At 40.2% G+C, this 27,665-nt stretch overlaps 1 protein-coding gene across 1 annotated transcript in view; it reads left to right on the top strand.

Moving 5' to 3' along the window:
* The window catches only part of TSHZ2 (teashirt zinc finger homeobox 2), a 219,417-nt gene that overhangs the window by 122,858 nt on the left and 68,894 nt on the right, over nucleotides 1–27,665 (top strand). The window contains exon 2 of the mRNA XM_080628148.1: nucleotides 14,090–17,168. Within this exon, the coding sequence (XP_080484274.1) occupies nucleotides 14,090–17,160 (3,071 nt within the window). The 3' untranslated portion in view covers nucleotides 17,161–17,168. The remainder of the gene's footprint in view (nucleotides 1–14,089; nucleotides 17,169–27,665) is intronic.

The following is a 27,665-nucleotide window of genomic DNA, read 5'->3' as shown; positions in this document are numbered from 1 at the left end:
ACAGTTAGGCTGATCTCATCAATGCATGAAGCTTGATAGAAGTCAAGAGCTGGTTGAAATGAGCTGACCCTGTAGGTAAGCTTTGAGAAGTTTGTCCTTCTGCATCTTACAAGTTGGCCACTCCTGCAGCATCATAGCTCTATTCAAGAGTGACCATGGTGACATTTATATATAGCATGTCTGTGTAGAGCTCTGGCACATGCAAGCTGATGCATCCTCAACGTGGGCTTTGAAGGACTTTTCTGCTTGATCAAAGGCTGTAAGGAAGGGCTGTGGCTGTGGAGCAATGCTGCCTTGTCCAGGAGCATTAGTGCTGCTGCTGGATCCTGCTTATGGACCAAAGCCATTAGGCAGTGAATGAGTAGCCAAGAAATCAAGCATGTTTAAGCTAAACTTCTCTGAGGCTGCAGCAAAGATGTCCAGTTTCGCTGGTTCTTCTCCCAGTAAGTGTTTAAAGACTCTTGTTTGAAAGAGGCAGAGTATTAAAACCCAGTGAATTCATAAATAGGAGTTAAAAGCAGTTCCAGTCTTTCCGCATCTTCTTATTTTGAACATGTTTTTCTCTCTTTGTTTGTGCAACATATTTCCAATCAGTATAAGAGAACTGACTGCACAGAAGAAGCAATGAATTGGCAGTAAAATACATTCAAAAATTCAAATACAGACTAGTCAAATTCCAGCTGTGCATTGGTGGGTACATACCGTAATTAGCCCATGTAGACAAAGCAAACTGGTGCTTGTTCAAGACAAACCTTGTGCAGGTACTAGCTATATCTGGCATGCTTTGCCTTCAATTAAATTTTATCATAGATTGATAAACACATTAAAAAATCATATTTATTTTCAGGTGTTATTCCTGGTAGAAGAAGAATCAGCCAGACAGGCTTTAAAAGGGAAGTATTATTTGGAGTTGAACCTAATGGATACACTGAAAGTGTTTAGACAGCCTAATGAAGTGTTGTTGGTCTGGTCTGTAATAAATGCTTCAATTTTATAGCTCAAAATTGACTTTACCCATAAAATCTCAAAGGACTTCCTCTATTTTAGTTGATTAGCAAATCAACTCTGTGTCCATAGCCAGTGTATCCTTATGTGTTATCAAAAAAGCTGTGCAGACCTAAGTTTATACAACTCCCACTGACAGGACAAAAAGAAGTATTGGAAGCTTACCTTTCACATCATCAGTAGTTAGTCCAAAATCTGTGTTAGATAAGGTGCACAAGATTTTTTGTCATGAATAATAGGATTATTGATAGCAAAAGGATTTTACTGGTGTGAAGTCCAATCCTCAGTAAAATTATTTGGTGTGTTTCTGTTCAAGAAGTACTGAAGACAATGTGCGAGTCGTTCCTTTTATTCAAAAGTTCTTGTTCACCATTTCTCCATTTTCACTATCATTACTATCATTGCCACTCTTTGTTTCTGTAGGATTTCAGTCATTGACACAGGGGTCTTAATGGAAATATAAGTGCAGATCCTGTAACATACTCTCACAATAGAAACGCAGTTTGAACCTGGATGTAAATGTCATGTGCAAAATCCCTTGGAATGCTTTGTTTTCTAAATGTTCTCTGCATCCATTTCCACCACAGCTCTAAGCAAGTAGACTTGTTTTTCTTCCCGATTCTTTCTGAGCACCCTTGTCATAACCCTGCTCTGTTCATCCTCCTGATTCGCAGCAGAATTTTGAGGAAAAATATTATACATGAATTCAGGTATTGTCATTGAGGTTAAAGCCCTGTTCACGTTTAAGGGAACCCTCCTGGACTGATCTCTGCTCTGCACTTGTTTCGTTTGATTTATCTTCTGTTGTTTGCAGTTTCACTGATCACCTTCTTATTACTTTTACACTTCCATCCATTTCAGTTTCGTACTCCTTCTCCAGTGATTTCTTATCCCGCCCCTGCCACCTGCTCCCACCTGATGAATTGTCTGCTCAAACTGTTGATCTTGACCTGGCATGGTCTCTTCCACAGAAAATAAATGATGCCACACAGACACGTAATGATGCCTTAATAAACATCCCGGGTACATTTGCTCCTCTGCAGAAGTGCAGATCTCAAATGCTGGTGTCCTGGCTGCATGCTGATGCCTGGGAGGCAGTGAAACAGAAGAGGTAGGAATTAAGACACAAATGGAGAAATTTTGCTCTTTGGGTGTGTATAACACTCAAAAATTCTCTGGACCTTTTTTCCAAGCTCGTGTCTGCACTTACACTTGGGATTACTGGAAACAGCAATAAATATTTTAATTCTGTAAATTCCGTACACATTCTAGATACCTTTTTTGCTTCTTTTTATGGCTTTTTTTTTTTTTTAATGTATATATTTGAGCTTGCCTGCAGCAGCAATTCAGTTTTCAGAAAGGCAGAAAAATGAGTAATTTGGTAGAGGTCAGATGCCCTCTCTTGCTTTTCCTTCCAAGTCTGTGTGAGGCCCCAGGAAAAAAATGCAGGCAAGTTTACAAAGTGTTTTGATTCAGTCAGGGATGGAGAGCGGACTGTTGGTCCCCTCTTTCAGCTCTTTAAGGATTTTGGAGTCTGGAGTTTTGATCCACTAGATTGCTTTGTGAATTCCAGCAGGCCTTAAATCCAGTTAGGATGGATATAATGTATAGCTTTATTGTACCCAGTGAGGTACCTCACTTCAGCAGTAGTTACATTATGGTACCTGTGCTGAAGAAGTCATTTCTGTCAGTAAGTGACCTTTCTGATTATTGGATTTTTTTACCATAACTCATAGTTTTTATTTCTTGCTGAGATTCAGGAAAAGCTGATCCTGTGCAGCTGCAGCCTCCTGTTGCTGCTGCCTGGGTTTTTATGCTTTGTCCCATATGATAAATTTCAGTTATCACTTAGGACAGGGCAGGAATGCAACACTGAGGCTGTGGTGATTATGATCTCTAAATGGTCTGTGTACTGGCCCTGGATCTAAGCCCTTGCTTGGATCATTTGAGACATGATTTAAAAGAACACAGATTAATATTTATGTTTCAATCATTATTTTTTTCTTTGAAATTTCCATTATTTTAACAATCTTGATGGATACTTGGAAACTCTGTTTATTTTCCGTATCAGTTGGAAGCTTTTCCTTTTGACATGGATTGATTTGTTTTGCACAAGTTTCTTGCAGAAAGGAACCAACAGTACTAATTTTACTACTGATAATTATTAGTATTCTTACTATTTATAGGCCTTCATATCTGCAAGGAAACAGTAAGGCAGCATCCTGGATTGTGTAGAAGGAGAAAGGAAAGCACTGGAGGGTATCAAAACTGGGAGCTTTCCAGGACAGGAAGAATTTTGTTCCATGTTGGTAAAAGATTTTTGTAGGGTAGTATTAGTGTTGGGGGCAATGCATTAATAATTAACCCCAAAGGCTACAAAATGGCAATGTTAATAATAAAGATGTGGAGTCTATTTGCATGATCTATTAAAAGAGTGATGTGATTTCCTCAAAGCTTCGGGAGAAAAGGGTTGCAAGTTTGTGTTACCAAAGGCAGCACCAGCACACCTGCGGTCATGCCTCTCTGAGGGAATACTTCAGGCAGGACCTTAAAAGTTATTTCCGTTTTTGAAACAGATTTCAAAGGATCACAGATTGATTCTTATCAGAGTTGCTGCAGCCGTCTCTGCATTGAGTGCAATGAGGAGTGAAAAGCAGGATCAGGCCCCCAGGTGCTCCCTTCCTTGGTAGGGAAATGATCGAACATTACATAGGTGGATGCACGTGTGTTGTATATATTTAATGCTCTTTGGAGTGTCTTGTTCAGATATCCCTCATTCTGACAGCAGGGTAATGGATAAAAAACTAGGACTAGGATTAGCAGGTGATCCCACTCCAACCTAGACTATGCCAGTGCCAGCAGGAGGAAAGCCTTCTCTCTAATGAAACTTCATTACCTCTGGACTCTTCTTTTCCACAGTGTGGATTGAATTTTGGCTGTTGATGTTACTCAGGAATGTTGTTGTGCATGTACAGACTGTATATTTGAAGGAGATGTTTTGACCTTTCTCATCTCTGACTGGTGCGGCAAAGATGGAGTGATGTAAAACAGAGATTTTGTGACAGAGTAATAATAAGAAAGAATCTGTCTGCCAGTTGCTCATTACTGGATCTCTTTTAAACGCCAGAACCTTCCTTGTTTGCCTCCAAACAACACTGAGCACCTAAATCAGCATAGTAAACAGATACAGAAAGAGACAGAAAGGTTAAAAGTGTACTCATAATCTCTTGCTTTTCCTCCTAAACATGTTTGATAGCAATATTGTTTCTTAAAAACAATATGACCTCATTTGTAAAGCAATATTCATGCTAAACTAGTCAGCTGTTAAATATACCCAGCACTGTGCATTATGATGAAGCTAAACCAGAATTTCAATTATTTTCTGGACACATTTAAAATTATAATACTTTACTGGGTTAGTGTTATAGTTCATCCAAATTACTCACAAAGTATCATATCAATCTCTTGCAACTGCTTATTGCTTACATATCTGAGAAGTTAGTCGAAGTAAGATGCCATCTGGGTAATGACCTTCATGCTGGCTTAGTGCTTTGATGGTTATGTGGCTATAAGTGCAGGGATGTCTGATGGTCAAAAGTCAATGTTTGCTGGCCATAATATTTGTCACAAAAGAAACAGACTGTTCATTTGGACCACCATTTGCAACAGTATGTTCCTGAAAGGAAAATAAAGAGGGAAATAAACTACTTGATGATCTGTGTATTCCTCATTGCTGTTCCTTTTACACTGAAATCCCAGCAAATGAAAATTCACACTTCAAAACTATTTGCAGTTTTTTATTGCCTGGAATGCAAGATCAAAACAAAGCAAGAGGTTGAGGAAGATATATTTCATTATACTCCCACTTTCTACTCATGCACTTTATCTAAAGAGATGTTAAGAAAGAAAATGATGTTGCAGCCATGGTTTAACCAGTATGAGTAACCAGCACAGATTTAGAAACACTACTGGCAAGTACAGCTTAAAGCAGATCTCATTGGAGCTGCAATATGGTTGTATATCCAAAGGGAAAATCAAAAGACTCACTGCTCTTTAAACAAATGTTATAATAATAGTGTCCTTTTAAAGCTATATTAATAATTTCTTTAAAGAAAAAAAAAGTCTATAATACTAGGTCCTAGTCAACAAATTATCACAAGGAACTTGCATTTTATGCAGTATCTTCAGCTGCACATGAATTCTGCGCTTGAATAAAAACATGCAAGAAGTGCTGTTGGCTTCACCTCCAGCCATCACTGGCCCGTGAAACCGAGTGGTCAAGCAGCTCTAGATTTTCTGTTCACCATACAAGCACAGTGCATTTCCCAGTGTGCTCCTGCAGAATGTGTACAAGAAGCAGCATTTTGCAGTTCAGCAGGCAGGGAGGCTGGGGTTTAGAAGAGAAAACGGCTGTTCATGGAGGTTATCCATAAAAACATCTGAGCTTTGAACTGACCCTGTGTGTCTTGCAAGAGGCCACCTCAGCAATCAGTGGCAGATGCCAGAGTTACGACAGTTGGGCCTTGCCCCTTGTGCTAACAGAGTTTCTATCAGGGCTGACTCATTTAATCCTTAGTCACATTACTGAAATCAGGCTGCTATTGTTTATATATTAATAATTGATCATTAAGTAATTATGGCAGTGAAGCATCATCATGCCGTGTCTTTATGGCAGATAAGCCCATCTAGTCTTACCCCACATGCAACAAACTTAACATGTTTATGAGCCTTCTTGAACTGGGACTTAAATCTTAGGCATAAGATGGGTACTCCACTGTACTTAGCCAAGCTGGTCTGTTTTGCATTGGAGAGGCCAGGAAATATGCAGCCTTTTAAAAATAATAATCAAATCATTTGTCTCTCACATCATGCTATTCAACGCACTGAACGCGCATCAGTTAGCTAAGAGAAATAATAATTTCTCACAGTAGCAGACCATATCTAAACACTCAAATCCCACTGTGTGAAGGGCTGGTACTTCAAGATTTTTTGAACATAGTAATGAAAGGACTATGATTATATGGATCTATTTTTAGAATAAACATTGTGCTTTCATACGCAGAATTCTTCACTCTGATCAAGAGCCTTTCAAGGGAAAGTGTTGATCTTACACTGGTTTATTACATGTAATATGTCCAGCTTCAAGTTACCCCTACACACATTCAAAGCCCGACTCTTCAAGCAGAATGTGTTGTGCAGAAATGCTGTCCGTGGATTCAACAGAAATGAGTCGAAGATTTATTCTTTTTAGGATAAAAAGCAAGTGTCCATAAACATAATCGTCATCTTCTTTCTACTTATAATTGTGTTTAATATAAATGTACTTCATTACTGGAGAGCTGTCTTCACGGCCATACAATAGCAAACAAATTCTTCAGAAGCATCTTTAATTATTCATTTGGCTGTACTATATTTTATACTACTTTTCATAAATGTTAATCTTTATTATTGCCCTACCAGGAAGAAAAAAGAAAGGAGGAAAGAAATACCTGTTATTAAATGACCTATCAGACTGACACGGATAAATGTTGGTAGCTATTTAATTGTTTCCCATCTGCAGTTTTATACAGTTTCTATCAAACTGAAGGGTAATTTTTTTAGTAGCTGCTTATTTTAAATGTACAAAACCCTTGTGTGTAATTCCATTAGCTGCCCTACAGCATTGCAATCTACAGTTTCCCTGAGGCTGTTGTGAAATATTGATGAAATCCTTGCTTTTGTGGCTTCCTCTGATACACTAAACATTTGTCTGATGTTAGTTGATCTTGAATGGATCTGCTCAGAGTTATATCAGTAGTGACTTCAAAGGCTGTAAGGCTGTTACAGTTTTTTTTTACAAACTGAAGTTTCAAAGCCTTACCATGTGGTACTTTAAAAAAACAAAGTTCATATCAAATGAACCAAAGTGTTAGCAACACACTGGTAAGACTCATTACAATTTCAGTTTATATAGATATATATTTTTTTGTGATTCTGATTGCTGGCTCATGCCATTTAAAGAAATTTACATTGACACTTAGAGGAACATAGGATATTGAAAGAGGGAAACATCATTTGAAACCTGTTTCAAATGAGGTAGTCTGTACATTTACAAAGCCACTTTGCTGTTTTCCACAGCAATAAATAGGACAAGAAAAAACAGAAGAAAGGCAAAAGTTTCAAACTTATGTTTTCATCAGCAAAGTGATTTACACTGCAGCAATTAAAATTACTAATGAGGAAAACATACTTGCTGCTACTGTATTCCTTTTATTGTTGAGAACCAAACTGTATTTTGGAAAGCACCCTTTGTGTCCATGCCAGCAGTTAAATGCAGCACAAGTTGCTGTTGGGATGTGATGAATGCCTGATACCTGTATAAACCTTTGCCTGCTGAGGAGGTGGGACAGGCAGGCAGGACGGGGGCAGAGGCCAGGGCTGCTCCTCCTACATGGCAAGGGGCTGGGAAGGTCTTTGCATTCAAGTGGTGCAGCTTTCATTAGAAGCATACTTCTTGCAAATACAATCTGGAGAATATCAAACACCTTCAGCTGGTTGAAGCAATGCAATTGTAAAGTTCCAGAGGGTTGTAGAAAATAATAAACATGAATGTTTTTAACTAAAAGCATATTATTCACTTACACTATAAGCCCTCATGTAAGGAACTTGAACTGCTAGCTCTGAACATGGTTAAATCCATTTCTGCAATAGCTAGCACCTGGCCATTCAGCTGTTCAAACTGACTGGATCCAGAACAAGGCAAATATGTTTGAAGCTGGTTTTATTTCTCAGTGCAATAACTATGTAAGCATCATCCTTAAGGAAAATTATTCAAGAAAAAACTCCCTAACAATTTTGTCCCTGCCGAGGGCTCTCAGCTCAGCAGAGGTCATCAGCTCACCATCAGCTCACCTTGCTTTTTTCAGTCTTGCTTTTGTTTGGGGTTTTTTTTCCTGGTTTGTCATTGGTTTTGCTTTGAGTTCATGGGTCACTCACAAGCTAGTTCCCTGCGCATATACTTCCAGCCTCTGACCATTTGCATTTGACTCATAACTGTGTAGGATGCAATGTACAAAAGACATAATCTGTTCTCCTTTATGATGCTAAGAGTCCCACTGAAACTAGTGGGTATTTTGCCTTCTAAACCAGTAGGAAATTGGACACTTAATAGAAAACTTTATAATACAACTCTAATTAGAGTGTAACAAAATGAAAACCCCCAATTGCTTCATTTCAGCATCATCTATAAATAATAGTTATGGTTCCATGGACTTGCATTTGTGTGTTAAAATTCAGTTATGGCAGAAGCCACTCCAAATCTCCCTGCTCCTGAGCTGCAGTGGCTTCACAAGCCTGGCAGCAGAGAGGTTGCTTTTGTCCATCCAGGATGGTCATGGATGTTTCTCATCCTACTCTGCAGGAGGCAGGAATTCATGCCCCAGTATCAGCTGCTGGAATTATTTGAAAAAGCTCTAAAAAAACCCAAAGGAATACTGGGACAAATCTCTGCTTTGAGGTAACAGTTGTTTCAGGCACAAAATTGCGTCAGTTGTGATCGACAGCTTCCACACTGAGCCACTGCAAACTGAGCTTGGAGATTGCAGTTAGTAATAGAAGCAAAAGGTGCAAATAATTTCCTATTATCCAAAGTAATTAACTGGCCTCCCAGAAAAGAGGCATCTGAACATATTCAAGCTTTTCTGAGCTTTTGAGAAGATCTAGAGCCTTTATCAGGATACACATGGGTTTAGGGATAAAACACACTACCAGGATGTTTAGGCCAGCTAACAGAGACGCTTTTCTGTCTCTGAAACTGTAACGCAGAATGAGCTGCTCTTTGCTTTCTGCATGGTAAGGATGGGACCTTTCACTGCATTTCCTTTCCATTCTGCAGAACTTAACAGGAAGTTGTTTTCCTGGTACAGGATTTTTGAACATAGCCTAGAAAGTTCTGAAATATATATTATTCACTCTTGTATTACAAATTTTGTAATTTAAGAGTTCTTTCCGTAAACCCCATTGCATTTCCAGAGTGTTCCATTGGTTTTACTCCTGTTAAATTCCAAAACGTCTTTTCTATCAGAGTTATGCAACAGAGCAGGAGTTTTTTTTCCACAGCTGCCAATTTATTTCTCAAGTTCATTTTCAAACTGGGATGTATCTATAGCCATGAACTTCCACAAAGAGCCAGGTTAAGATTTGTCTTTGGGTAGCTAATGTAGTTAGACATTTTTGAGAAACAGGAATGAGAAGTGGTCATTATCCATTATCTGCATGAAATATTTCAGAGAAAGAAACAGTTTCTGCCAAACACAAAAAGATGTTTGAGCTGAAGCCAGACAAGAAGGAAACAAGATCACCTTATAGCACTGCGAGATTGCTTTACTAATGATGTTATTTCAAGTAGAACTGGAATATATACATGAAGAAGTGCAGATGGTGCATGGGTTTTACACGGATTAGCAGTGTTGTTCTGGACAATGATTCACTGTCCCTTTTCTTGGCAGGAAATAAATTTTCCAGTCTTGGAAAGAAACATGTATGTATATATTTTAAGAAACGTTTGTCTATGTGGAAAAAGAGCAAATTTGAGTGAAAATAGCATCCACTGGTGGAAAAGTTAACAGAGTGAACACTTTAAAAAAGATGCGTTCACACTCTACAATTCAAGGTCAGAAGTGATGTACAACGTGGTGCAAATTACAGGTGGTGCGAGGGCCTGAAAGTCAGTGCCGGGTTCAGCATCACCTGGAGCTTGGCTCAGCACCTTTTGCATGGCAGAGTCAAGGCTTCAACATGCATGTGCATGGTGTTAGACTCATACGTTCAAAGAAGAGTTTTTTCAGCTGTGGTAGCTGAGCCTGCTTTCTTCTAGTTACTTTGCAGAAATGTGCCATAAATACCTAAGAAAATGCTATCTTTTGAAGAACAGTCAGCTGTTCATTGCAACCCTTGTCCTATAGAAGCAGGTTTCTGAAGTTACCATGAATCAAATCACAAAGGCACAGAGGAAAACTTTTAGAAGTTAAAACCTTTTAGAATTGTATTTATGATTATTATCCATATGACAGCATTATCCCTCCTGATGTCATGATTTTGACATATGCTGTCTTGGTCTCAATCAGCACTAAACCCGAATTTCTATTTAGGAAGCCAGAACTTGCTTTCGTTCAGTGCTCAGAAGCTCCTGGGTTTTGTCCAGTCCTTAAGATGACAGTGAAATTTTAGTCCCCCACTTCCTCAGGACTGCACATTGCCCATATTACATCTCTGCCTGTGCCTGTTTCATTTCGATGGGAGCAATTCTCATCTGGGTGAAGGAGGAAGCATGAGTTTGGATTTAATTCTATTTTTTCTTCTGTAAGACAGCTATATATGAGCATCTCAGAGGTTTGGAATGTCAGAATAAGCCTGGGGGAGAACTGGTGGGAAGAGAACAGGTCACTCAACAATTTATTATATGGACATCAGCATGATGTGCAAAATTTATGCTACTTATTACAGACACTGCATTTAAAGCATGTGGGACTACAGGCTTAAGACACCCTTTACTTAGAAAATAAATAATGCAAAGTCCACTTGAATTAATGTTTTTTCTGTTAAATAGCTACATCAGTTCACATCAAGCTTCGTGTCCAGTGAAATCTTACTAAAACCCACTGCTGGAAGCACACGTGCGTTCCTGGTACCCTAGGTTGTCTGCACAGAAGAGGTCTCCACTGTCCTTAAAATGCCCACAGCAATTTAAATCATTTACATAAACAGAAATGGTTTTACAAGTAGGATAGTGAAATGCGTTTCCAAAGCTGCCCAGAACCCTCAACCATTAAAGTGGACCTGACTGACGGTTTTGTGAGATTCTGATGGTGCTTTCTAGTAAGTTACTTTTACCACTTTCATAAGATTGTATCTGTACCTTATACAGACACAAAAAAGAGGATTTCTCAGCATGAGTTACTCTTCCGTAAAGGTTATAGTAAACATGTCAATGCCTAATTAAGCAGAAAATTTTATCTGTATTGTGGGGGATGTGCAGCTGTCTGGTACTTCTGCTTCTCCCGGTAAATCCTTTTAGAAGGACAAAGGATACTGTGAGGAAGAAACTACTGTATGTATCTTCCTGTCCTGGGTTCAGCAGTAGCAGTCAGTCACACAAATCACTACTGCTGCCACCAATAATAATAATGATAAGAGAAATAACAAGGGAAGAAAATATGATACCGCTCGCCGGAAAAGAGCCCGACCGAAAAGAGGACGTGCCCTTCCGGGTAGCTCCCAGTTACATCCCCGGGCATGACGTGCTGTGGTATGGAATACCTCTTTGGCTAGTTTGGGTCAGGCGTCCTGTCCCTGCTTCATCCCGGCCCCTCCTCCTCCCTGGCAGAGCATGAGACTCACAAAGTCCTTGGTCAGTCTAAACATCAGTGTTATCAGCTTTGTTCCGAGGCTGAAAGTCAAAAACACAGCACTGCACCAGCTACTAAGAAGGAGAAAAACTGACTGCTACTGCTGAACCCAGGACACTTCCAAAATGCCTTCTGGTGAAAAATGGGTTAATAATAGTCAAAGAATTGGTGCTGAAATGGAGAATCAAATTTGCGCCAATCCAAACCCGTGTGAATGCTGTTTGTTGTCTGTTTTGTCTGATTCCTTCATTGGATTCCCTCCTTATTTTTGTTTTGCTGGGTGTAATATGCCTGGCACTGTGATACATCCTGGCAAGGGGCCAACATCGCTACCTACGCTGTACAGTGTCTCTAACACCGTGAGAACCATGTCAGGCCTGTTCATCAGTTCGTGCTGCTTGTTTAACAAGGTTACTACTCATGACGTGTAGGAGCTTTTGCCGCCTCCATGTCCCTCTGTTCTCCTTGGTCCCTGAAAAACATACGAGCTCAGAAAGGGGTAGATGGAAAGTATCATCTGGTTACTGGGGGAAAAAGTTCAGGGAGGATTAAAAATCTTTTGTTCTATGTTGTCTTTGCTGCTTGCCTCAGTCTGGTCACCTGTAAACGGGGTACTAGTATTTGCTGTACCCCAACCCACTACTGAAAGCCTTATTTTTTAGTATTTAACACTTTAATATTATTTTGATGCTTTGCTGGAAGCATCTGCTGAAGAGCACGGTGTTCCTACTGCTATGTGATTATTTTATCATGTTAAAATGCTGTCCAGGTCATTGGCTCGTGGCTGCTACCTCTGGTTGTGAAGCTGCCTGTTGTCATCTCTGGAGTAAGCCAAGCCCAGCTCTAAGCTGATGTGCCCTGTGCAGGTCCTAAGACTGTGGAAAGGGCATAGGGAAGATGATTCATGTGGGTTTCTTAGCCCATCTACAGACAGCACCATTATTTCCCTCTTCTTATATTGCAGCTTCATCCAGGGAACAGTTCTTCTAGTTCATCTCTGGCTTGATGGTATTCCTCTAGTTCTAGTTCGTCTCTTTGACTTGATGGTAAACGTGTGTTGGAAGGACTGATATGCACATGCAAATAGACTGAAAAATTAAAACACATCTGAAAAACTTGTGGAAAGCTTTGTCCATATATTAATCAAAATCTTTCTACCTTTTCTGTCCGTCCCTTTGATTTGCTAAAAGGACATAATTTGTGCTGGAGTGTCAGATTCAAGGGAGTGAAATGAGCCAGGTTCTCAAAGAACCATAAAATGCCTTTTCTCAGAAGATGGGAAGAAACTGAATTTTAAACAAATAACACTTTTAAGCTCATTTAACTTGTGCTTTCTGAGCTCTTGGTGTTACTTCACAATTATGAGTACTAGAATTTTATTTTTGCTTAGTTATTTGAAGGGCAGTTTTGATTTGAGGGTTTTGGTACATTTATCTGATACAAAAAACCTATATCTTAAGGAAACACAGCAAAGTACTCCTGAGACTGCAGTGCAGTCACTAGGGTTAGCAGCACTGTGTTTGCACCTCACTGCAAGAGCTCGTCAATGTATCTCCTACAAAGACCTGTTCTGCTGAAATCCACCTTTAGTTTTGATGAGTTGCTGTCAATAGCAGTGAATTGTTTCGATGTTTGCTTGCATTGTGCGTATCAGCTTTGCAGGAGCTGTTAAAAAAATTACACTAGGGTTTTGTGGAAACACCTGAACCACTCATTCTGCTTCATCCCTTCTTGTGGGGTCTGGCAGTGAATTGCTGACTGTGTTGAGTCATTGGGAATTTATTCACTAACTGCAACAGAGCCAGTTCACCCTTAAAAATCCTCTGTTTTAACCAGGTTATCTCTGTAACTTAGGCAGAATTACTGCTGATATAAGGCCAGAAAACAAAACAAAACAAACCCCCACAACCTGAATTCCTAAATGAATTTTAAAATTTACAGCTCTTCCAGTATCAAGTTCGTTTTATTAATCGAATAATCTAATTTGCAAAGAAAATCTTTCTGGATTTGTTCTACTTTTCCAGGTTTACAGTTAATTTTGGTCTACCTCTGTCACATCCTAGTACGCTTCTGTAACTTCCAAGGCTTCTTGCCGTGAAATTTATGGATATGTTTTTACTGAAGCATAATTTGCTTTTGTCGTAGACAGTACATCTATAAACAAAAGAGTTCCACTTATGCCTATTAGCACTTTCAAATATTGTATTTTGACATACAAATTATTTGTGTACATTCTAAGGTGCAGTTTTAGGTGATCAAATGGCACGAGGTTACTGTACCTAGATGATGCTATGAACCAAGAAGATTATGGCAGTTATTTTTCTTCTGTTCCTTGCCAGTTCTACCCCGTCTTTCACTGAGGCTAAAAACAATTTGATAGAATTGAATCTTTTAATATAAACTTTAAATTCTTGCACATGAATTTTCAACTGTCCCATTATGGGACAGTTAGAATTATACTCCCATGACAGCAAAATTATTAACTCAGAATCTCTGGCAGTTATAAAGAATTATGATCATCTGCCAGCAACTTTCACAAAAAGAGGCATTATTTGGGTTTTTTCACTTCCAGAACTAGCAGTCAATAAAGTTGTAGATTAAAGAAAGTCCAGTGAAGTAAACACGTAATGAAACTAGAAAGCTCGGACTGTAGTATTCTTCTTTAACAAGTTATTTCATATATTGACATTACATTTCAGGTTATGTCCAAGAGGAAGATTTAAAGGAAGAGGAAGATATAAAGGAGGAGGAAGAAGATGATGATGACAACAATTCAACTGCTCAACTCCAGGGCAGCAATGACACTGTCACGGATGAGGAACATGAAGTGGGTCCTGAGCAGAAAGGGAACTTCAGTTACCAGAATTCCCCTGTCAGTCATATATCTAACCAGGATGCTGAGAATGAATCACTACTAAGTGATGGTAGTGACCATGTGGCAGATATTAAAAGCATTTGCTCTAGAGAGCCACAGGACCCAAAAACCAGCACCCATCCCAAAGCCCAGAATGAAGCACACAATTGCATGGATAAAATGACAGCGGTCTATGCCAACATACTGTCGGACTCTTATTGGACAGGCTTAGGGCTGGGTTTCAAATTGTCTAACTCTGAAAAGAGGAGTTGTGACAACAGAAATGGAGGGAACAAAGCTGATTTTGATTGGCACCAAGATGCACTGTCCAAAAGCTTACAGCAGAATTTACCTTCCAGACCTGTCTCGAAACCCAACCTCTTCAGCTCGGTCCAGCTCTACAGGCAGAGCAGCAAAATGTGTGGAACTGTGTTCACGGGTGCCAGCCGGTTTCGGTGCCGGCAGTGCAGTGCTGCCTATGACACGCTGGTAGAACTAACAGTTCATATGAATGAGACGGGTCACTACCAAGATGACAACCATAAAAAGGACAAGCACAGACCTACCAGCTATTCAAAGCCCCGAAAAAGGGCTTTCCAGGACATGGACAAGGAAGATGCACAAAAAGTTCTGAAATGTATGTTCTGTGGTGACTCTTTCGATTCCCTTCAAGACCTGAGTGTTCATATGATAAAAACAAAACATTACCAAAAAGTGCCTTTGAAGGAGCCGGTACCAACCATTTCTTCAAAACTGGTCACTCCAGCAAAGAAACGTGTGTTTGATGTTAACAGGCCTTGTTCCCCCGATTCCACGACGGGGTCTTTCTCAGATACTTTTTCTCCTCAGAAGAATGCGAACCTGCAGTTATCATCTAACAACCGCTATGGCTACCAGAATGGTGCCAGCTATACATGGCAGTTCGAGGCCTGCAAATCCCAGATTTTGAAGTGTATGGAATGTGGAAGTTCCCATGATACCTTGCAGCAGCTCACAACCCACATGATGGTCACTGGCCATTTCTTGAAAGTCACAAGTTCAGCTTCAAAGAAAGGAAAACAACTTGTTCTGGATCCTTTAGCTGTGGAAAAAATGCAATCACTGTCTGAAGCACCTGCCAGTGACAGCCCGGTTTCAAAATCAACCAGTAAATCATCTGCAGAATGCATAGCTCCCAGCTCTGAACTGAAAAAAGAGAGTAAAAAAGATAAAGCTGACGATGCAAACAAAGATGAGAAAGCAGTAAAAACTGAGGAGTATGAAGACACTCTTCAGAAACCACTGGATCCCACAATGAAATACCAGTACCTCAGAGAAGAAGATTTAGAAGATGGTTCAAAGGGTGGTGGGGACATTTTAAAGTCCTTGGAGAACACTGTCACAACAGCCATCAATAAAGCTCAGAATGGAGCTCCTAGCTGGAGTGCATATCCCAGCATCCATGCAGCTTATCAGCTCTCAGAAGGAGCTAAGCCATCTTTGCCTGTGGGTTCCCAAGTACTGCAAATCAGGCCAACTATCACCAATAAACTGAGGCCCATAGCTCCGAAGTGGAAGGTCATGCCTCTGGTCCCTATCTCAGCAAATGTGGCCCAGTGCACTCAAGTGAAGAAGGAAACTGATGACAAGGAGGAGCTACAAAAGGACTATGCTAAAGAGAGTATCCAAGCTGAGCCTGCCTCACTCAACCAGGGCGAGAGAGAACCTGTCCTCAAATCTGAAGCCTCTGTGGAGCCAAAAAATACAGAACCACGTCCCTTGAAAGAAGAAGACAAAATTAAAGAGGACAGTGGAAAAGAAAAAACAGTCCTCAAGGAAACAACAGCAGCTTCTCTTAGTAATGGTTGTGTTGCTGCCAACCATTCGTCTGACCTGCCTTGTGTCAACCCTCTCAGTGCGCTGCAGTCAGTGCTGAATAATCACTTGGGCAAAGCCACTGAGCCTTTACAGCCTCAATCCAGCTGCAGCCCCAGCTCTAGCACAATTTCTATGTTCCACAAAAGTAATCTAAATATGATGGAGAAGCCAGTTTTATCTCCAGCTCCAACGCCACCAAAGCCTGCAAGTGTATCCAGGCACTATTTGTTTGAAAACAATGATCAGCCTATTGACCTGACCAAATCCAAAGGCAAGAAAGCTGAGTCACCTCAAGCACAATCTTGTACTTCTCCACCTCAAAAACATGCTCTGTCTGACATCGCTGACATGGTCAAAGTTCTTCCCAAAGCTACTACACCAAAACCTGCGTCATCTTCAAGGATCCCATCTATGAAATTGGAAATAGATGTCCGACGCTTTGAGGATGTCTCAACAGAAGTCTCCACTCTGCATAAAAGGAAAGGCAGACAGTCAAACTGGAATCCTCAGCATCTTCTCATTTTGCAAGCTCAGTTTGCTTCCAGCCTCTTCCAGACATCTGAAGGTAAATATTTATTATCAGACCTAGGCCCACAAGAGCGCATGCAGATTTCCAAATTTACTGGACTGTCAATGACCACCATCAGCCATTGGTTGGCAAATGTCAAGTATCAACTTAGGAAAACCGGAGGAACTAAATTCTTGAAAAACATGGACAAAGGACATCCAGTCTTTTATTGCAGCGACTGTGCATCTCAATTTCGAACCCCATCTACTTACATTAGCCACTTAGAATCTCACCTAGGTTTCCAAATGAAAGACATGAACAGGCTGGCTGTGGAGCAGCAAACCAAGGTAGAGCAAGAAATCTCCAGAGTTTCAGTTCAAAGATCTCCTGAAACAATAGCTGGAGAAGAGGACACAGACTCTAAGTTCAAATGTAAGTTGTGCTGTCGGACATTTGCGAGCAAACATGCAGTAAAACTTCATCTAAGCAAAACACACAGCAAGTCACCAGAACACCATTCACAATTTGTAGCAGAAGTGGATGAAGAATAACTCTTAAGGTATGCATGCTCTATAGCAAGTTTTAATTTCATCATTTTAAGGAGGCTTCGTAAGACATTTGTACTTTCTTAAATGCAGGAAAACAGTATAAAATGCATAATGTACTCCTGCTTCATTCATCTAATTGCATGTACATATCCATTTTATAATGTTTTCAAGAAGAGAGCTTGGTAAATGCATAACCACATTGCCCTATATAGAGAAGTCGCTTCTTACTAGTATTTTCAAAATAGCTGTTTTCCCAGGTCTCACTCTCCTTTTTGTTTCTAAGAATTCATGTTTTCACATCCTATGCACTTCAGTGTGGAATGCAACAATTTAATGCTACTCTTTTCAATAAGAATGGAAAAAGTGGGAAAAAAGGCACTGAAAACCAAAAGGCTATTAACTCTTTCAGTGCTAACACACCAGTAAATCTGATTTTGATAGGAGAAAAGACAATTCAAATGTCAAATTAGCAAAATCTTAATTATTCCAAGTTTCTCATAATCTCACACCCAGCCCCAAGAACCTACAAATAACTGAAAAGTTAATGTCTAGAAGTTCAGTTATGCTTTTGTTGATAATTGGATATTCAGTTTTCTAAAAGATTCTAATATTTTACATGTGCTTAAACACTATTGTGAGTGGCCTTTTTTGTCACACCATTTTAACCCATCTCTCCATCATTCCTTTATTAATCTTTTGAGATGTTTGACTATATTTTATTTCATGTTGGTGGGAGCGCTTGTCAATCCATAAATGTCCCTGACTCCAGTGCAAGTTCTTGTGTAAGCTAGGGGGGTGTTAATGCTTAATTGAGAAAGGAGCTAGGTTTTTTACAAGCTTAATATTTCAAAGACCTGTAAGTAGGATACTTCTACGTTAGTGTTGCTATTTTTTTGCTGCAAGATACACCAATTGCCACAACCAATGTTTATAACGTGTAATGTAATATTCAAATGACACACAGTTTTTGCGTTTTTAATTTTGCTTGATTCACAAACTTGAATATCCTTGATTTAAATAAATATGCAGAACGTCAACTAAAAAGTCCAAATAGAAGTTTTTTTGTTCTGATGAGTTTATTTCCAGGAAGACTCTCTTAGTCATTCCCAACAATTTCTCCAGCAGGCTCAGGCTCTGCTTCTCCTCACAAAATAATCATGTGCAGATTCAGATTTTCTCCAGTGTGTTCATTACTTGAATAACATTTGGGAAATGAATTTGTCAGACAGTCAAAATTAAAGACGTGTTGTGAGTTGTCACTTACGCCACCTGCTATTGTGGCTATTCTCTGGCTAATTGAGGGTGCAGCCCTTTGAGGTTGAATACCCATTTGTGTGAAGATTTCACATTTGTTTGCTGCAAATATTCATGAAGCTTTAGAAACACTTTCTGTGTACAGAGCCGGCACAAGGACTATGCGTCACTTAGGCTCCATTAAAAAGGCTACTTTTGAATAATTTAAGCCACTAATCAAAGGGTTACTTTGGGATGGGTAATAGAAGCTATTACTATGGAGTATAACGTCAGTATTCGAGTGCAGTAAGATTTAGGTTTTACATACATCTTGTATGTGCTGTCTGCATTTGACTAGATTTATGCTTTCTGCATACTTTAGCCAGCAAAATTCTGTCTAACTCAAAAAGAGTTTGTTTTCTAAATAGGGCTAATACCTGTAAGTTTCTATTTTGGCATTTTTAACCTAACAGTGAAACTCAATTGTTGCTCCTTGTTTTTTTGACCATTCAAAATCAACATACCTGACAAAATATCAGCAGACTATAAGAGATTGGTTAGGAAAAATATACCATACTTTGTTTCCTTCCCCATCAGTTAATGATTATGAAGACTCTGACATTCATAGTTTTCACACAAGAGATATTAGAGCAAACCAATAATTTGGGTACTATCAAACAAAAGCTATCTGCCAAATATATTAATGTAACAGTTATTTTGGCACATTCATGGCTCAATACATGACAAATGTTTCTGATTTGGTCTTAAAAGCACCATATTATTATTAAGAGGCAAACCAAACACCCACCTTTATAAACACGTTACTATTTCTGAGGATTTGGGGAACAAATACAAAGGAAAAAAAATCTCCGAGGAGTTAAAAAAAAAAAAAAGGAGGTTTCTGCATTTCAGTAACCTGCACAGACACATTGTGGGTTTTATTCAGGTGATATGTAACTACATAAATAAGGTAGTGTCCTTCCTGCCTTTGGGTACAGAGGAATTGCTGTCCTCTTAATACTCATCCATTTCTAATTTATATCAAGATGCAGGTTGTATCTTACCTTTGAAAAAATATATTTAAATTGCCATGACAGAGTGATAGCACTGTTATCTGGAACTATAATTTTAGTTGGTATGCATGATAGCACAAATTGTATGAAATGATGGGGTATTTTGGATAGCATTGTAAAGATTTTATTACACTTTTGGAGCCGTAAGCCTACTGAAGTTCTGACTGTGTAAGAAGTGTGGAGGCCAGAGTTTATTCATATGGTTTCTCCCTGAGAGCTGCAAGGAGACTAGATCAAATAACAGGGATTTTCAGAGTTTAATTATTCTTACCATGTTTTTTTTAAGATCCAGTATACATTTGAGCAATAACATAGAGGAGAGCACAGTATTTAGAGACAAGAAATATAAAGCATACTGAGATTCTTAAAATGCGCACATACATTTGTGTTTACTTCCAGGCATCATTGTACTGAAATAGAAATAAAAATAGAGAAAATATATGGAAATAAATGGAAATAAACCAGTGGGAAGAATACTCAAAGTATAGAAATACATAAAATACTTTCTGTATTTTGATGGCATTTACTATTAAAGGTTATATTTTAAAATGTTAGCTATCATTAAAAATATACATGAATAATCTGCATTAGTACTGTAGAAAAATGTGTTATGTTTATGGATTTATTTTTAAGACCTCTGTGAGGCTGTTTATAAGATATTTGCTATAAATTCTTTTTAAGTGTAAAGACATATATATCTGCTTTATATTCATCTTTGGTGTTTTCCTGAATTCTAACTGATATGGCTTTAGTAATACAATGTAAGATTATGTGTCATATAAAACAATCAGACGTCTCTATTCTCTTTCATTTAACCCGCTTCAAATTCGGTTTTTATTGCTATTCTTCAAAGAAAACCCTGGAACATTAGGGAACATGGCTTTAATTAGAAGTAATTTGTTTGTTGACTTAAACCTTTGAAGAACATTTGTTCATTTTTCCAACTAAATTAGAATTTTTATGTTGTCCTGAGAAGAAAAAAAAACACCGACAAGGCAGAATCGTATTTCTCATTTTCAAGTCAGGTGATAATGGCTATAAACAGGTCAGTAACTGAGGCTCTCTCCCATCTTATCTACAACTTCTTATAGAAATGAGTCTCTGTAGACTCAAATTATGAACTTAATTGGGGAGATTTCTGTTGCAAAAGACCCTGCTAAGTAAACAAACAGCTACCTGAGATGAACTAATTTGAAAGTAAGGCTGCTGCAAAACAAAAAAATGAGTCATAATGATAAACAGTTTTTCTCTCTGTCTCCTCCTTTGTCTTTTTTTAACCATCAAGTTTAAAGCTTCTACAGTGCTTTTTTTCTACTTTATAGGAGACAACTGACATTCTGTGGTAAATGGAAGAAAGAGCAGAGCAGAACTGAAAATCCTCTAATGCACTGACACTAACTTGCCCTCTATTGTTGAAAATGAGCAGGCAATCATGATTGTTCATCAAATGGCTCCTAATGCAGTTAAAGCATTCAGCTATAATTTCTCCTTGCATTTATAATTACTGTCATAGACTGCACACCTCAGTGAGCAGATTAAAGCTATAAACTATTTAGCCGTAGCTTTAAGATGAGGAACTTGATTTGTCTGGCAGCAGTTATTTGTTAGAGAGCTTGACACTTCACATAAAAATGACTCAACTTGATGAAGAACAATGCAGTTTAAGCAATGCAGTGATTTTAAATCAGTCATTATACCACGCCCTGTAAGAATTGCAAAGCAATTTGTTAAATGATATATAGGAGTCGTAGATAACTGTATGTGTTAAGTATACCAAAATAGAAGATTTTTTTCTTCTGTGGATTTTATTTTCTCATCCCTCTGAAATAGTAGGAGCTGTTCTGAACATCATGTTCCACTATTAGCCAATATTGGCATTAACATGGGCAAGGACAATTGTGTGAATTAGTAGTCCAAAACTGTGTTTTAGAGAATTTAGCTTGCTCTTCATCTTTCATTTCTTCTTAGCAACAAACGTTAACAACTGAGGGACCCTTTCAGGAGAATCAGTCATGTTGGAACACAGCTGCCTGCAGTTGTGTCCACCACAATTTGTAAGCAGAATTTACCAGCAAAACTGAGGGTTCTGCTCACCATGTCATCAGCCAGAAAGAGAGGGCTCATTGCAATGAGAGCTATGATTGTTCAGTTTGAATGGGACTTTTCTGACAACATCTTATTGGAAAATGACTTCTTAATGGTAAAAAAAATCAGTGGGGAAGTCCTATTTTAAAAGACTTTTGCTGGGATAAAGTAGGTAAAATAGCTGAGCACCATGAAGGAGAGGAGAGAGAGGAAAGGTCTTTCACCTGTGCTGGAAGGGAGACACAGACCATCCTCAGCAAAGAACTACCTCCAACCTATCACTCCTCTCTCAAAATAGTCCTATTCTGATGAAGCCTCAGTTCTCTATATCCTCTGAAATCTATCACTGTTTCCCCAAAGTGTTAGACTGGGACTTACTTATTTATTTATTTTAATTTAGCATTTTTAAATCTTCAAAGCTTTCCTGGACAGCATTTCTTCAATCTAGCAACACTCCTTTTCAAACCAATGGTAGTGTGTTCTTGGCTTCCCTGAGAGCAGGCTCAGGCCAGATGATACGCCAGAGTGTGTCAGCACAGATAGATATATCAGTGCAGATCTACTTGCTTTTTATGAATAGTACAGGTTGCTATTAAGATCAGTATTACTTAACATTGCACTAGCACATCCAACCCGCTAGGTCAACCTATATTGTTTCTAGGCTCTGTATAAGCATACTACATATGACAGTTCCTGCCCCCAATAGGCAGGAACTCTTCTGCTCACAAAGAAACAGCAATTTTTAAGTGTTTCAACCAGATTTTAACTGACCTTGAACAGCACCTATCTCCTCAAGCATTCAGTATTCATAAGGATATAAAAATCTTGCTTTCTCCTTGCTGCATCTGATATTATTAAATGCTACAACCTTCATAATCTATAGCAGAACATTTTTACCCAGTGAGATTTCAAAGGGTATCAGTGTCTTATTTATATATTTTGCACGTCAGCAATCAAATCACAAAGATCAATAACAAAAGGAAAAGGCACGAGCGGTATCCAGCCCTCAAAAGCACCTTTCAATAAAAATAATGTAATTTAGCAGGTTGATCAGTCAGTGCAAATATGATGGAGCACAGATGGAAAATGAGGAAAATTATAGATATGGCTTTATGGGAGGAGGAAAAGAGGAAGAGATTTTTCACTATTTATTGGGATAATGAACAGATAATTCAATCTTATTAAGTTTTAATCTTCAGGCCTCATTCTGCCATCTCTTCCCATCTTCTCGGTTCAGAGCTGGGTCTGTTTGTGCATCTAGGCAGGGTCTGTTGGCCAAGGAAGGATCAGGCCTTTATACTGGTTTTCACACATCAGCGGTCACACAGGATTTACACCAATGCAGCTCAACTCGGGACCCTGCCTGCAAGAAGAGGAATGAGGTAGAGCAAGGAACACTCAGCACAGAGCTTGCGTCTGAAATGTAACGATGTTCCTTTTTCAAGAGCATCTCACCTTCAGGAAAGGGGCAGCAGACCCTGGATATCCAGCCTGTGATAACATTAAGACACCACTCCAGGTAGCAAGATCAGAGCCCCAGAGAGAACCGAGGGGGATGATGCTGACCCTGCCACCTCCCTGTGTCTGGAGAATCGCGTTTTCCCAGGAGCCCAGTTGGCCAAACCCTTGAAGGTGTGAGGTGGCAGGAAAGGTTTCCCACACTCCAGTCTGCAAGAGGAATCCTGCTCTGGGTGCAGTGTTATCTCTGTCGGCTCTCCCCCTGGCAGATGGACAGCCGGGATGGCTGTGGGCATCAGCGGCTGGAGACGGAGAGAACCACAGCAGCTTCTGGAGTGGAGGGAAGGAGGGAGACATGGGGCCAGGAGGGGACTTGTTCATCGCAGTAAATTTACACAATCCCTTTATTAAAACAAAACAGTGCCTCCTCCCCTCCAAAATCCCTCCCTGCCAGCACTCAGCGCTGGCTCTGCTGCCAGGGGTCAGCACATGCAGGAGTGGGGGAGGGAAGGATGGGGGAGTGGAGGAGGTTGTCATGTCTAATGAATACCCTGAATGTATCGAGATATATATTTTTTTCATTTCAGAAAAGGTTCCATTAGGAGGGAGACAGCCCTAACATGTGCTTTGGCCCCTCATCAGATTTATGAGTATTTGCTCTGCTCTTTAATAGGAAACTCTGCAGCAACTGCCACCTTGCCTGCTCTCCCTGAGATACACAGTGGCTTCTCAGGGAAATGCACTTCATTATTAATGTGAATTTGTACGTTTTTATGACACTGCTTGGGGGAAGGGGCAGGCAGAGTTTTCCCAGTGATATATGCTCGTTTCCAACCATTTATTGTCCCAGACAATCGAAGAACAATGATAAACATTGTCATAGAAAGTGGAGGGTGCCACAGTGACATTTTTGAAGGCAGAGGAGAGGTGGCTGGAGTGGCTTTGATGTGGTTGTTTCCCTCCACTCCACCTCCTCCACCAGCAGCATGGTCTGCGTGGTATCAGCCGCTGCCTCCCCTCGCCTGCCTTTTCCAGGCCAGCCAAGACCACCTTCTTTGCTGCAACAGAGGGGGTATGGATGGAGGAGAAGGCGTTCATCCTTCAGGAAGCCTGTACTGCAGAGGATCGCAGGCCTTGGAGTGAATGGATGCTCAGAGGCCACATGTCCCTGTACTCCAGCAGTGTCTTCTCAATTTATCAAGTGACCAGCATGGAAACACTGTGCACACAGCAGCTGCAAGGCAAAGCAGGCCAAGAGAAGAAAGGCAAGGGTATAGGAACATGGTTTACAAGGGCTTTCTCAGCATCCTCCAGTTTCCCTTTCTACTGCCACACTCATCCATGATTAACACAACTGTGAAAGAGCTCCAGCGGGTGATGAAAACGATGGGGTTGGGCTGCATTGGAGAACCTATAAAGTTCAGCCTTCAAGCTCACCCAAAATAGACTGATCAGGAAGGCCATGACCTCCACATGCTCTTTGTTCCCCTCTTCTCCCAGTAGTGCTCTGCGCCATCTGGTGAAGGTCGAGGTTGTGTTACACTGCCTGTGCCAACACAGTCCCCCAAGCTCCAAAAGCCCTGGTGCTTGAGGAAGCTTCCCTGGTCTCTGTTGGGATATTTGCTCTCTGCATCACTGCCAGGCTGAGCTCTCTGTGCAGTGGAGCCCGTAGCCTCCAGCTATAAGTGAACAATTGCCATGTTTTGTGTTCATATTCTATTCCCTTGCCCTCAGTCTGCACAATCCTTTGTAACTGGAGATGTGCCCTACAGCTGAACACTGCTAAGGCTTTCTTTATGACATTTTGCTGCTCTTCTCTTAAAGCTGAATAGTGGTGAGGTAAGAACATCAGAATAGCCGTACAGGGTTAGGTCAAAGGTCTAAGTGTCCATCCTACCTATGACCATGACCAGTATGAGTGCAAGAACAGGACAAACATGGTGCCATTCGCAGAGCACTCTCCCAACCTCCAGATTTACACTTCAGGGACTTCTTCATCTGGAGGAGATTATTCCCCCTGCTCCCAGAGCTGCAGAGGACATGTAAGAGGCCTTCCCGATAGCTGCAGAAACTTGGGCACAACTGTGAGGCCTCTTGGGGTGAGCTCTGGAGCTGCCCCATCCCAAGGAGGAGCAGAAGATGTACAAACCAGCCTGTGACAGGCCAGTTCTGAGCCTTCACCCTTGTTCTTTGCACACGGGTAAGGAAGAAATGAATCACACACAGAGTGCAGAAGTGGTATCAAGCCCCCAGACCTGATGACGTTGCTCTTTATTCCATTCTCTGTTTGACTTTCCCTGGGAGTTTCCCATGATGCAGTAAAAACGCCACCCTCAGAAGATTTCTTTCTCAACTGTATGCAAAGCAGGACTTACAGTCTTACCTCAGAGCTTATGCTAGCATGGACCAGTAATTCAGAGGAGGCAAAACTGCTTGTTCTGTTGCACATGGATAAAACCATTTTGATCCCCTCCGGGTTTGCTTTCAGCTTTTCTAAACCTCCGATGCACTCTGTATGCAGACAAAAGAATTTTTTCCATCTCCTCTTGGAGAAGTGTTGAAATTTCCAATGTGAAACTGCTGTTTTCATATTCATTTAACAAAACCTCACAAAGACTCCTTATTTCTGAAACCCCTCTGGGTTTATACCATAAGTCACACAGATTACTTGGAATTATCTATGCCAGTGCATGTAACCAATACCCTGGTGCAGTGAACAGCTGCTGGTAGATATCTCCACCACACTGCTCCACCTCTCCACTTCTCTGTTATTTCAAGGCAAGGTTTAGAAGAACCTTTCTGTTCAGTTCCCTGTCGCTGCCCTCTGCTGCTCTCCATGCAAGGTCCCTGCAGCCACGTGTACATTGGTGCTTCAAGCACGACAATGCCTACACAACACTGACTATTTCTCGGGGGCAAGACAAGCTGCAGGCACTGATCACTGTTGGGACCACGTCCTCATGGCTACCAACTTTCTTTGTAGGTCCATTAAAAAGATTGACATTGCCTTTAACCCACCTCATGAGCTACATCTCAAGGGACATCATGGAAGAAGAGTCCCTCTGGGATGTGACAGTACTGTGGCTTGTTTCTGCCCGTGTTCATGAGAAGTGAACATGCTGCTCTTCCACTGCAGAAGGGCAAACTTAATACTTCCTTCATGCTCATTCAGCTCAGGGGCAAACACCTGCATATGCATCAGTATTCAGTGCAGCTCACCCTAGACGAGACCTACACAGATAGGCTGTGGGTGGGCTTCCAGTTCAGTAATTCACTTCCCTCTGTAATCCTATGGAGCCCTAATCTGTTGGCCTTGGTTTCTTATGGTGTAAGACCCGGGTTTGTCATTTAGGGGGAAAAACGATGGGGGAGGTAATTCTGTTTATTTGGTCAGTGTTTTTTAAAAACATTGTCTGTGCATAATTCCTGGAATTATGTGGTGGCCCTTTTCTATAAATCACAAATGCACAAAAAAAAAATAACTCTCAGTATTTTTCCAAAGAGATTAGGGTGAAAGTTCCTACACTCACTCATATTTCATGTCTGGAAAAAAATATCAACAAGAGTGATAAGTATAGCCAAAATTAGTGCAAAAGCACACCCTGTCATTTGTTTTCTATGTGCCATATGTTTTCTGAATCCTGCACCTCCCACATACAAATTGCATGCAATAATGTGGGGTGCACACATTACTCAGGATTATTTAGTTAAGCCCTGCCTATATGGAGGGAATTAACTTAGACAAAGTCAAGCCACCGTGCTTTGTTTTAGTTTTTTGCTTATTCAGGATTCATAGAGTAGAAAATTAAAGATCCCACTGTGCCAGGCTTCATGTCATTTGGTTTTAATTTAATTCATCTCTTCAATTCTCCCTGTTTCTCCTTCTCTTTGAGTATTATCAGTAGGTGGTCCAAGCATCAACCAGAAGATTTACTGGCAAGACTGAATGTATGAATGCTATGAACACATTGTTTTTCCAATATGATTTAATGACCTTTTTGGCATTCCCATGGCTGTTGAAATCTTCCATAATAATTCCCTTTGGCAGCCAAAGCTCCTGTTGATCAGGTGAAAGCCGATGCAAATGTCAAATGTCAATAAATTTGTAATCCATAAATGAAATACTTAGTAGTGGAGTGAGACAATGTTAAACAGAGTGCAGCAGGAGACACTTGGGATATGAGCTACACCTTCTTATGGTGAATAGAAAACAAACAGGAAAGGAATGCCACCTCCAAAACCTCTCCATAGCCAAGGTCTTTCCTTTCTCCATGCTCCCTGTTCGCCCTGCATGCTTTCTGGATTGCTGAGCTTTGCCAATGTAGGCTTTATGGCTTGCATTTGGCAGAGCCGAGTCTGGTGATGCTTTTGTCTCATCGTGTGAGGTTGGGATTTAACTTCTCTGTTTCTAAAGGAGCTTTTCACAGTTCAGAGGTTTCAGAGGCTGCAGAGTTTGATCCTGGAAATTATTAGTTATGCAAGATATTCCAGTAAATTAACAAGACCACTTATATAACTTAGGTGTTGCTGGAATGAGTCATGGCTCATTTATAGTTTTAAGATGCTTGGGAAGGGCGAGCCACGTATGAAGCCTGGTTTCATATACAATAAAGACATAAGAACAGTCACATAATTTCCCAGGAGATTTTCTTAAGGGCC

This window comes from Psittacula echo (genome assembly GCF_963264785.1).
Source record: "Psittacula echo genome assembly, chromosome: 12".
NCBI classification, from domain to species: Eukaryota; Metazoa; Chordata; class Aves; order Psittaciformes; family Psittacidae; genus Psittacula; species Psittacula echo.
This window is presented reverse-complemented; position numbering and strand designations above follow the sequence as displayed.